At 37.7% G+C, this 12,377-nt stretch overlaps 1 protein-coding gene across 1 annotated transcript in view; it reads left to right on the top strand.

The window, feature by feature from the left end:
- SLC12A1 (solute carrier family 12 (sodium/potassium/chloride transporter), member 1) overlaps nt 1–6,572 on the top strand; it is a 51,266-nt gene extending 44,694 nt beyond the window's left edge. The window contains exons 24-27 of the mRNA XM_009704053.1: nt 718–804; nt 2,868–3,003; nt 5,317–5,384; nt 6,437–6,572. Coding sequence (XP_009702355.1) covers nt 718–804; nt 2,868–3,003; nt 5,317–5,384; nt 6,437–6,572 — 427 coding nt within the window. The remainder of the gene's footprint in view (nt 1–717; nt 805–2,867; nt 3,004–5,316; nt 5,385–6,436) is intronic.
- The last annotated feature ends 5,805 nt before the right edge of the window (nt 6,573–12,377 follow it).

A 12,377-nucleotide genomic window follows, 5' to 3' on the forward strand; every position in this document is an offset into this window, starting at 1 on the left:
GGGGGGGGAAGAAAAGATACAAGTTCCCAACCACCCAACCAGGCTTCAACCAAAGGCGAAACTCACCTAACTAAACCTCTCTAACATCAGCACAAACACACACAAAGCTATAAACTATTCCTCCTTCCCATTGGGGCAGAAAAGCAAAGTATTTTCTTTTATGAAAACATGTAAAGACAACATGTGACTAGATCAATATAAATTTATAAATGAAAAAGATTCTTTAAGTATTGCACATCAACCTTCCGGACCAAATTTTCACCAACACATACACTACCAGTGTTGTACATACTCCATGTATAGAATCCTGACAATAATATGATAATAGGATAAGATAATTCTGATAATAATATGATAAGAGAAGTATTGGAGAATTCTGTTCTACTGTATTTTGAACATTTTTACTTTAAAATTCAAGCCTTTGCAAATACTTAAAGTACCATTTTTTCCCAAAATGTAAACACCCTTCCCTCTGTCTGCTATTCATTTCCAATTTTTTGTGATTTTCATCGATCATCTGTTAAATGAATTATACTAGAGCAATCACATCAATTCAGTTCTGTAATTGGAAACTGAAACACTAAAGCATTTAAAGTAATTTGTCATCTAGTTAAAAATAATGAGACAACTGCGTTTGATATCTTAACTCATTTATGAGTGCTCTTTGATGCAAAGCACTCAGAAACATACTGATAAAATGTTCTCTCTTGTTTTCAGGATGGCTTCACTTCTAAGCAAGTTCAGGATAAAATTCGCTGATATTAATATCATTTGTGATATCAATATAAAGCCCAACAAAGAGAGGTAAGAAACATTACCAAAATCCATTATTTAGCAGCCGGCCTTTATCAGGAGCTTGTTTCTTTTGTGTTGAGCATTAAAAAAAACCCAAAACACACCACAAAGAATAACACTGTCATTTTATTGTAATCATTTTCTAAGTACCTAGAGCAGGAAAAAGAAAAGAATCTTTTAACAATCAAAACTATAGGCAACCTTTTTCTTTGTGTTGTAATGATAAGACTTAATTTTAATAAAGACTAATTAGACACCATACTTGTGAGCCACTAAATTTAACAGGCATTTTATGATGGCTTTTCATATCTATTTAGGTTGCAACAGACTTCCCTTCATCATATTATTCAGTCAGCCACAGTTCTCTTGTAAACTCACCATTTCTGCCAACTCAGCCTTCTGGGTTTTACCATTAATTCATAAACTTAACATTTTTCTGGCCAAACATAAGCATACTTCTCCTTTCCCATGAAGACAATATTATAATATTCCCCTATCACTCAAATACAAGGAAGGTTCAATGTTTTTAAAAATTAACTTATCTACAGAATTAAGGCCCTTAGGCAGAGATTAGGAAGTTGGTAAAACAGTGCTCAGGAAGCTCCACCTCCCCATTGTATTAGCTAAAAATAAAAACTCCCATCTTGATAGGTCCATAGTTATTTCATAGTGAAAAGGCTCTACTTCTCTGCCCAAAGCCTCTCCTCTGAATTCAAGTGCAATCTCAGGTTAGTCTCAATCCTTCTCCCATTTCTCCAGACACACATAACTTTGGAAAAACAATATTAGATTCATGAACATTTCTACAGTGCACTGGAGATTTTGACTTAAGAAATGCAATTAAAGAATATAAAGATTTTATTACTGGATATCTAAAGTCACTTATTAGTGCCCTCTTGATCTCTCAGTTAATATTTTTTAATTATATAAAGAACTGTGCAGAATACTTCTCTTTATTCCAGTACTATGTAGTGATTTTTACATAAATAAAAGCTACCAAAGAGAATTAATGTCTGGCGTTAACATAAAAACTGAACACATTTGCTGCATCAACACTATGTGAACAGAACAAGTGAATAGCGTGCCAGACACTTGCTATACCACTGTATCTCTCTCCCAGCTGTCATCCCATTTATTTCACTAATAATAAGAGGATTATCACTATTTTACGTACTGAAACAGACACTAAGGATGTTGACAAACTCTGGCACTTTAGCGACAGCAACATTAAATGCTGCACGTCACAGCCTTTAACCCATCTCTTGACTTCCTGGCCGTACAGCAAAGTCCAACCTGTGCCCAGCCTTCCATTTCACTTCACAGTGAGGCCTGTCAGCATAAAGTGCTCATAGAAATACATTTACATTAATATAAAAGAAATTCCCTGAAGTCTTTGTGGGATGATAAAAACTTTCAACAAAGGGGCAAGCAGGGAAGTAGAGAAGGATGATAAGCTTCTCCAGATGATGATAGTCAAAAGCTTCAAGAAACAAACTGAAATTTAGAGAGAAAAATCTGTGGAAAAGTTGGGAAATTAACACAAATCTGAGCCCCCATATAGCAAAAAATCTACAGCATTTCCTTCAGCCCCTTGCCACAGGAGATTTATATCACCTGTTTCTCCATTTCATTAAAACTGTAACAGTAAAACTGTACCAGTCAGATGATTGCTCCAGCTAATACTAAAACAGTAATAAAAGCTCAATATTTATGAGGAGACCCATATTCATTGTTAAGGTTAGTAACCAATATACTGCAGTTTGGAGTTACTGTAGAACTCATTTCAGTATTTTTGATACATCCAGGAAACTGCAGAAAATTCTCTGCAACTATAATATGCCAAATGCAGTGTTTAATTATCCTCAAATAACCTTTTAATTATCCTCAAATAACCCCAACATATTGAAGTGGCACAGCTATAACTTGAGGCACAATGTAGCAAAGAAGTTAAAGATTTTGCACATTTTTCAGCTACAATTATAGTCAGTGGGGCCTGCCATATACAGTGTCTGCGAAATAAGTTAGTGAGTTCATACCCTGCAGCAAGGTTTCCTTTGTAATTCCTGTTTCAGCTGGAAATTCTTTGAAGAGATGATTGAACCATATCGCCTCCATGAAAGCTGCAAAGATATAACAACTGCTGAGAAATTAAAGCGAGAGACTCCATGGAAAATTACAGATGCAGAGCTGGAAGCATTCAAGGAGAAGGTAAAGCCTTGCCTACGTTTTTACATCTGTACCTTTTCTTACACTCCAGGTGTTTGAGGTGATTAGCAAGAAAATGTGAAATACCAGATATGGAATTAGAAACATGACATGTACAAACCTGTATTTGATATTTACAAATTGGATTTATATTGTAAACACTGCAGAGGTGTGTTATGATTGCATTATTCAGCACTCTCTAAGACCTTGGTATGTTTACCCAGTATTTTCCAGGCTGATGGGAAGCTCTGCCCACATCAGAGCCAGCTAGATGAAAACCACCTCCAAACCAGAAGCCACACAGTACTGCGCTGAGCCTGCACTAATAAGATCTGCTGAGAGGTTTATTAAATGGCTCCACTGTTTTAGAGCTTGAACCTGTTAAAGAGTGCAGTTCCAAACACTCACCACTTTGGGAAATTTAGAACTGAATCCAGACCCTACAACTGGCTTTAGGAATTTTTCCAAAGGCAAGATTTAACACAGGTTCTTACCTCAGCGGCAGAGTGAAAACTAAACCTGCCTGCAACACAGGAGCTCTCCCACAGTTCAGAGGCACTCTAAGGCTGATGTTGGCTGATCCACTGGGTGAATTAGAGCCCAGGCTACTCTTTAATTTTGTTGGAACATACCTTCTTAGCAATGAACCTCAAGGCTTCATCAGGACAGTGCTGAAAGGATACTGCAAACTCTTCCACTCTTAAGAGAGGGTTACAAGTCCTCCTGTAACTCACAGAGAATTAATCGAGCAATTTTATTTATGGTTCCTGTTGGATTAACCTGAGTGCACTGAGAGTTTAGTTATCTCCACTTTATGGCGCTGGTAACTTCCTCAGCAGAGCAAGGATTGTGAGTCTGAGCTCAGAGCCGCTAGAGGTCACAGCCTGACATATTAACATAAGCTGAAATCAATGGTGATTTAAGATCACACACTATACTACTGACTGCAGCAGATGGGAAGCAGACTGACTGCTCACTGTATTACCCTTTTCATAGGTTTGATAAGCAGCATAAAGTTATGGTAGTCAGCTGTGGGCAGTCAACTTCTGAAGTACTCTCAGCATAAATCATTGAAATTTGGGAATCAGAGCCCTTAGAACATCTCAGTATAAAAGACAATGGGAATATAATCCCAGCTATACACACTTGTGTGCAGAATCAGCGAGGATAGAACAGCAAAAAAAATACATGATTAAGCTTGGTCTTGTCTAGGTCACTAACTAAGGAACCAGGAAAAAAACCCACAGGTTGAAAGCAGTCAGCAATATGAAAATGCCAAATCTCTCTATAAAATAAGAACAGCAACAAAAAGTTTAGTTTACACACCTGGAAAGACATGTCCCTTATCTTCAGAAGTAAGGCAGTTCTGGGAATTTTATGGAAGACATTAGATCACATTTAAAATTCAAGAGAAAAACCTGGCAGCACAGATAAAGTGTGATGTTATAGGATGACTCTCATGAGATAACAACTGGCTAAATTATGAGGATTCTTACCTATCTAACATGTGTAAAAGAACAGTGAAATTTCTGTAGAGAAGAAAAATTTAAGGTCAGAATGGAGAAAAACCAGCTTTTTACCTTCTCCATGGAAAGAGAGAATAATTTATAAGACCAGTTAAGATACATCTATCTCCCCTGCTGTAACCTCCCTGCACACAAACCTGCCCTGGTCTCTTGTTCCATATGACTTGTGTTAAATTCTAAAAACTCTGAGGGCCTAAGCCTGACCATAAAGTGATCTTGACTGAATCTCAAAGTAACAGCCATTCATGCAATTTGTAAAAGGCCATACAAATACACAACACGTAAAGCAGCTAAGTCTTACTGTAGACTCCTGTCTTTTAAGAGGTGAATTTCTGGTAAGCTGCTCATTTACACACTGACATTCAGCCCTGCCAGCATGGCAGCTGGACACTTACAAAACAGATGAATTAATATAACTGCCATCAAACAATAGCACAAAAGAGTCTCTGCACAGTTCCTATACTCCATAGCCAAAGAAATACCTAAAAACTATGTCTGAGCCAGCTCTGGTACTGTGTCAATACAAAAATAATCCCTATCCCCAGGAAATCTTACACAGTGGTGAACAACTCTGGCCCCCACATAACTATACTAATCAAGAAGCATGGCTTAGCCTCATATTTTGCCACCTGTCACTCTGGAGCACAGGGCAGACCTTGCTTTCAATGTTGCGAAAGCAACAGCAGAAAATCTTGTGGGCAATAGGTAGTGTAGAAGTTCATAAGGCACCAGCACTGAGGATCACTGACCTAACTGATTTTCTTCTTTTCTTCCTCTTTATTTTAATCAGAGTTACCGCCAAGTCCGCCTGAATGAACTCTTACAAGAGCATTCGAGGGCAGCTAACCTTATTGTCCTGTGAGTTGCAAGATTTTGGTTCTAATTTAGAGAATAATCTAATGTGTAAAGAGATTGTGGACTAGAGCAACAGAAACACTTGTGTTAATTCATTGAGGGCAAAACTAATCTTTTAAGTAGCTTTTGAAGGACTTGCATCTGGACTGATGGTTCTCTGGGACTACATTGAATATGAATCTTTCCTAGTAGTTCTTCATAGCTTAAAACAAAGCTCTACTCATGAAAATGTATCAAAAATGTAATCTTCACATCCAAATCTACATGTTCAGTGTTATACCTGCTTACTCATCTGCAGAAAAATATACATTTTCCTTTGTTTTTCCCCGACTATTAACAACTCAAAGTCAAAGAAAGGATTCTCTTGGTTTGCACATAATAAATGGAGTGGTTAGCCAAGATCTACTTGGAACTATGTAAAACTGAATAAGGATGACACAATTGCATAAAGAAAAAGAGGCCACCAATAAAATGATTAAAAAAAAAAAAGCCATTTTCAGAATCAATTTTTAGTTAGAGCCACATTTTGTTTTTATACACAGCTTCAATAAATTAGTTAGTATTTGTGATATGCAGATAAACCTCTTTAGCTCTATTAATTCAGTCTCCAAAAAAGGTGTGATCAGGTAATGTTTACCATAAACTGATCCATACTTTAAAACTCCCATCTCACAGTAATTACAGATCAGAAAAAACGCTGATGAACTGCAAAATTATGCATGTACTGTATTTTTATCCTTTTAAAAAAAATCATATTATGTGTGGGTTTTATGACCCTGAAAATGCTTCTTTACCAGTTTAAGGTTACAATCACAAGCAGTCCATGCCCAGTACAACTAGTCATGCTAATGGCACTAACCAGGTGAGCAAGAGTTTGCAAGATTAAGGCCTAATGGTAGCTTTGTGCTTTATAAGATTAAAACAATCATGTAGTCTAATTATGAACAAAGGTATATGAACAGTTGATGTTTTCTACTTAATATTTAGTAAGATGCATGTTATCAGAGCTACCTGTCTTCATAATGTTATTTTTATTTTTCTCTCTGTCTAAACAGGAGCCTCCCAGTGGCAAGAAAAGGAGTAGTGTCTGATTACCTGTATATGGCTTGGCTAGAAATTCTCTCCAAGAACCTTCCTCCAGTCTTAATGGTCAGGGGCAACCACAAAAATGTGCTGACTTTCTATTCTTAGAAAAACATCAGTGCCTAGAATATCCCTTGCATTTTTAATGGCAGTGATTTATTAGTGACACACTTATCTAACACAGATCTAAAACTTAACTAGTTGACAGAAAATTTTTCAAAAATCTAAAGCAATACAGTGAAGAACTAGACAAAAAAAGGTAAATGGTCCCTGCTGGTGTTACACTCAAGTACAGGCAAAAGAAGGAAAATCTACTATATACACATATGTATTACATAAGAGAGCAAATATTTTGAACAAAGAAGAAATTCTACTAATTTTATAAGGTATTAAAAATGCTTTTGATATTTATCCTAGAAAGCCAAAATCAACCACTACAATACAAAAAGCATTAAATCTATAAATAAACACTTTCAAATGGCACTGTCATGGTTGCCAATAGACACACAGAAAGATTACAATCAAATGCACCACCTTGGGAGAGAAAAAAAAATCCTGTATGGTATCCATCAGGTCAAAGTCATAAAGGGATATAATGCAAGTAGAATACCTGTGATGCTGTTTAATTACAATATTGCCAAATTAAGACCTATGTCTACAGTCGATGCTTTTACCTAAATTGTTCTGCTAATTTATATTAATTCAAATGCTTCTAATTAACTGACAAACAAAAAAGTTACCTATATAAAAATATGGACTCTGTATGACAAGACTTGGTAATGAATTTTCAAGCTCTGACATGGAATGGAATGTATGATTGCAATAATTAAATGTGGTAAGTAAATTTCACAAAGACATTAGTGAAATACTAAATATTCTGACAATTTTTGCTACGAATGTTAGGGTTAATACAATCTGACATTATACTTTGGGATAATATATACAGTGATTTATGCGATTAGAAAACAACAAAACTCCATTAGCTGAGTCAAATGCCTTATTTTTTGATTTATATAAAAGATTGCTCTTATTTTTAGACTTTCTAAATAATATTAATTATACACTAACTTAAAATAAAGGAAATCCATTAAGTTGTGTAATTTTTCTATTTTCTATTCTGCAACATTATAGTACATTATAATTTCAACTGTCAATAAAAGCAGCTTCTCTTTCTAATGTGGAAAGCTATATCCTATGTGCAAGCATTACATAAATTAAAGACCATTAAGGAACACAGCTAATTTAATTACTGTAGTTCTGCAACTGCTTTGGAGAGATCAACTGAAATCTAAGCCCCAGGAAAGCCAGGGGACCCTGAATTTCACTAAATGTTTATTTTAAAGCAGGCCTCAGCTTCCGTCTTTGCTTGAAATACTAGAATTTAACTTGAGAAGGATCTAACACTCCATCTCCAAAAATGACAAATATTTGATATTAATATGTTTCCAAGTTCAATAGCAGCAATTCAACAGAACATGGTAATGTAGCCCAATAATCCATGTTTCATTTTCTCCATCTATTAAAGGCAGGACATGAAATACTGATATTTCTCATAATGTTCTTCCTTCACTCCTCCTTACACATTTACAACCAGGTTGAAGGATCATTTTGCAGTTTAACTGCATGACAGAGGTATACAAGTTTCCTAGATGTACTAGGCTTCCTGCACAGCTCTGAGCAAACCAAACCTCACATTCTGCATCTGCAAAACAGGGAGATTATTCTCATCCTTCACAGTGATGTTAGCAATGACACAGGAGCTTGCCACATGCTGTCAGGTCCTTCCACCTTTGTAGAACTGCAATGGCCACCATCCTTTCCACCTCACTTCATATACCAAATGGGTATAATCTGCATGTGGTACCCAGACAGTCAATACCTCCAAAAGAGCTTTTAGGGAAGTTCCACTTAGGCCTTCTGTAAGCATGTTTCTTATCACAATCTATGGAAGGACCATGGGGAATTACACACCTGCATGAAGTCCTTCAATTATGTACACAAGTGGGGATTGTTTCCTAAATATTCCCAAGTACTGTAATTCTCAATCTACAGGGAATATCAACCCAACTGATTTGGAGGACCTAAGCAGATCCAAAAAGAGAAGGAGCACAACAGGAAGCAACAATGGTACTTTCAATACTATTCGCACTTCTCTCTCACAAACACATCACTGTGGGCATTGCAACAATAAATGCCAAGACGTACCTTTCCAAATGAACAGCCATCAAAAACTAAGTACTAACACACACATACTAACATTCACATCTCTGTAAAACTCCTTGGTTAGACCACAGTGATTAATAACGAGCAGCACAAACTGTAGACGCAACAGTGCTTAACTACCTGAAAGTGTTATTTCCACAAATTCACAAGTAATTTCAACACCACAGTTTCCTAAGAGCTTCTATTTCTGGTTCCTCGCCATGATTTCTGAAGTGTGTGCACAACCAATTTGAAGAGCATACTAATTATGGACTATCTTAAATTGCAACTTTGATAGCAAAATTTTGTTAGTCCACCTACCTCCTTTCCCACTCTGTAACAGACACTTCCTCTTTTATATAAATTATGCACAAAACAACTGCTGAATTTTAATCACTATGTTAGTAACTTAATTCTAATTACAAGTTTGACATCTCTAGAAAAAATATGGCTCTAAAGCTGTCTAGCACATTTTGGGCTTATATCACACTACAAACTCTGCAGGTTTATATAATCTAGGGTTGATTTGATCAGTCATGACAAAAGCAAACATAAATAAGGTGACCAGGGACATTAAAGTGTGAAAATACTGTTGCTATGAAGCAAGAACAAAGAATATTTTGAGTCTTCTTCAAAAGCTTAGGCATCCTGCATAGCTAAGCTTGTGCTTAAGGGTCTGTTAAAATGATCCACTACCGCTTCTCTGATCAGTGAATCTTACCTTTGCCTCCTAATGCTAGTGGAGCTCCAACAGGTATCACAGAAGGCATTTCATCATAGTTCAGAGAATACATTTTCCTTAAATATTTTTACAACCACTGGCAAGTTGCCCATCTTGATCACATACCCATAGGACATAGTGTTTAGGAATGGTAATAGGTGCCCTCATCCAGCGCTCCGGAACAGCATCCTTCCATCATGCCTTTCACTAGATTTTCAGTCCCTAACATAGATGAGTTGGGGGGGATGCATGTGTGTGTTTGTTAACTTTATTTTTAAATCAGCAACTCAACAGTGCAAGTAGAAAAGCTACCTAACCAAAAAGGTATCACATTCTGAAGATAAACAGCTGCAACTGCTCAAGCCACATTGTGCAAGGAGCATGCCTTTTTCATACTACAAACCCAAAGGAATTCTCCACTTTATCATAATCACAAAGTACAAAGCTCCAGTCACTTGCATAGTAAACTTCACCAGCCTTAAACCTCTGCAATTTTCATTGCATCATTTGAGAAGTCCTACCAAAAGCCTTCCTGGCTAGGCAAAATATGACAGGCTGGCCTTCATTCTCAGAAAACCTGGAGATTCCTCATCTTTTCCTATGATTCCATGTGGCATTTCAAGATCTTCTTTAAAGCAAAAGCAGTTTCAGCTACTGATTAGCAGTTTACAACTAACAGACACAGCAACAGGAAACATCAGTTAGCAGTGAAGTTGTAGATACGGGGGCAAACAGCTACAGAGTTGTAGCTGTTACCGACTTATTTATCTCCCCGTACCTTTTTGTCACCTCCCCTCTGGCAGAGGTCCCTGACTTACCAGCAAAGCTGAGAGAACAGAATTTAAGTAACCCCCAGTCCCTTCAGCTTGAAGTTCAGTGGTGTCCCTCAAGCTGCTGCCTTAGGTCATTTGACTGTCAATAGACTTAAGTGACAGAATCACTCCAAGATCCTACTCTCTCTCTCCCCCCTGCTACCTGATTGTAACTTTCGTCAGAACGGCAATAAACCCTTCAAGTGCTGCAGCTGTTTGCCAAAGGAGTGACTCAGCCCTCAAGTTACAGGTGAGGAAAATCAAGGGTTCTAACAGCATGGTTCGGCATACATCAGACCACTATTTAAACATCTGCTTATGCTGGTACCTGGTTGGCACAGCTTCTTGGCAGCTATGTAGCCCAATGAGACTGTGTGGCCAGTGCTGCTGAGGGAACGCATCACACTGGCCTTGATTCTGCTAGGAAAAATGGAAAATTTAGCTGTGCCAGTGCAACAACAAACAAATATAGCAAGTTTTAGCACACATTCTCCACAAATAACAAGAGCAATAACCCACAGTCACGCCATTGCTGGAGTTTCATCAGAGGAAATTCAGTTTCAAACAAAATAAAGCACTAAGGTTGTTCTGGAACAGAGTAAGAAGCAATGGCAAAATTCCACAGCCTCCACACTGTACAGCAAAACACATGTTCAAAAATAGAACTTTATTATAAACAAACACTCTCACAACAGCCTTTTAAATTACAAACCTTAATGACTGTGAGACAGCTGTTCTAAGTGAGACTGGGGTGGGGAATCTTTCCTTTAAAGCCACAGTTTTCTTCTAATAAATGTGCTCATTCTAACACCAGAACTTCAGTGGGGAGAATTTTATGGATTATTATCCCTGAAAGAAGCTCTATGTTTCTTTCTATGTACAACAAAGCAGCCTCCACTCCTACGCTCAATCTAGGTAAGAGGCAGATAATTTCAGTTTGTCTCACTGTTGTTTTTCAAAGCCAGGAGGAAATACCCAATGGAGAGCAGCACCAATCAGCAATCAAGAATGCAGGAATGTTGACCAACTGACCATTTATCTACAGAGCGAACAGCACGTTCCCAGGACCAAGGCAAACTTGCCCAGACCTCAAGCATATGGTTTTTTTCCCTTGTAAAGATCTAGGGAAAAAAGTGCCACTTGCCTGAGACCTTTCTCCTTGATAATGTGTTTGGATGAGTCCTCCTATCTATTATTCATGGCCTTTCAGGCTACCTTCGATGCAGTTTAGAATCCAGCCTGCCTCACTGAGCCAGGCCATTCATAAAATTAGTCCTTTTCTGTGCTATAACTGCAGGATGCAGCTGTAACCTCTATAAAGTTCTGCTTGTAAAAATAACCATTATAATTAGATATTCATTTGATACAACTTAAATTCTTATAAACTTCAATTTGTGGATGGCTTACATCAGAAGTCATAAAATATTCTGTGTAGCTTTTTCACATAGGTCTACGATACATATACATTCTCATTTGAACAGTGCATACTATTGAATCTGAAAGTGCTGAACTGCAATAAAAGAAACCCCAATTTGGGGCATTCTTCAAAATATTTTTCACAATTGAACTGCAATGTGTAGCAATGGTTTCACTGCCATCTGGCTGCATTTTAAAAAATGTAACATACCAAGGAGACAATCACATACACTTTGATCTTTTTAAAAAAAAAAAAAAAAGCGTATCACAAAGAATGGTTATTTGACAAAAGTCAGACCACCAAACAGAACTCCAACAGTCTGTAGCTATTTTACACAGGGCAAAATACATCCATCAGAGTGGTCGAGGTCCAGTTTTGCAACCACGAACGCAATTGGTACTCCCAGCCCACAGCACAGAGATCTACGGGGGAAGTTAGGGGAGTCTTTCATAGACGGGATGGCAAGAGAGGGCAGTAAATATCAAAATCAAAGACTGTGACATTATGAAAGTATCCCGCTCTGAGACAGAACAAGACAGGAGGGACATTTTTAGGTTTTCCTATCTACAGCCTCGACAAGGAGGCGAAGCAGTTGTTTTCCTCTCGTAAGGCAAACGCTTCTGTCATTGCCTGACAATTTCCGAAGGAGGATACAGATTATTTGCAGAAGGACGCACGGCGGGACTGCTGGTACGCTACACGTATTAACGGCCAGGCCTGCCGTGCGACTTGGAAACGGGGCGGGGGGCAGCCCTCTGAGG

This window comes from Cariama cristata, unplaced genomic scaffold (genome assembly GCF_000690535.1).
Source record: "Cariama cristata isolate BGI_N322 unplaced genomic scaffold, ASM69053v1 scaffold24067, whole genome shotgun sequence".
NCBI lineage: Eukaryota > Metazoa > Chordata > Aves > Cariamiformes > Cariamidae > Cariama > Cariama cristata.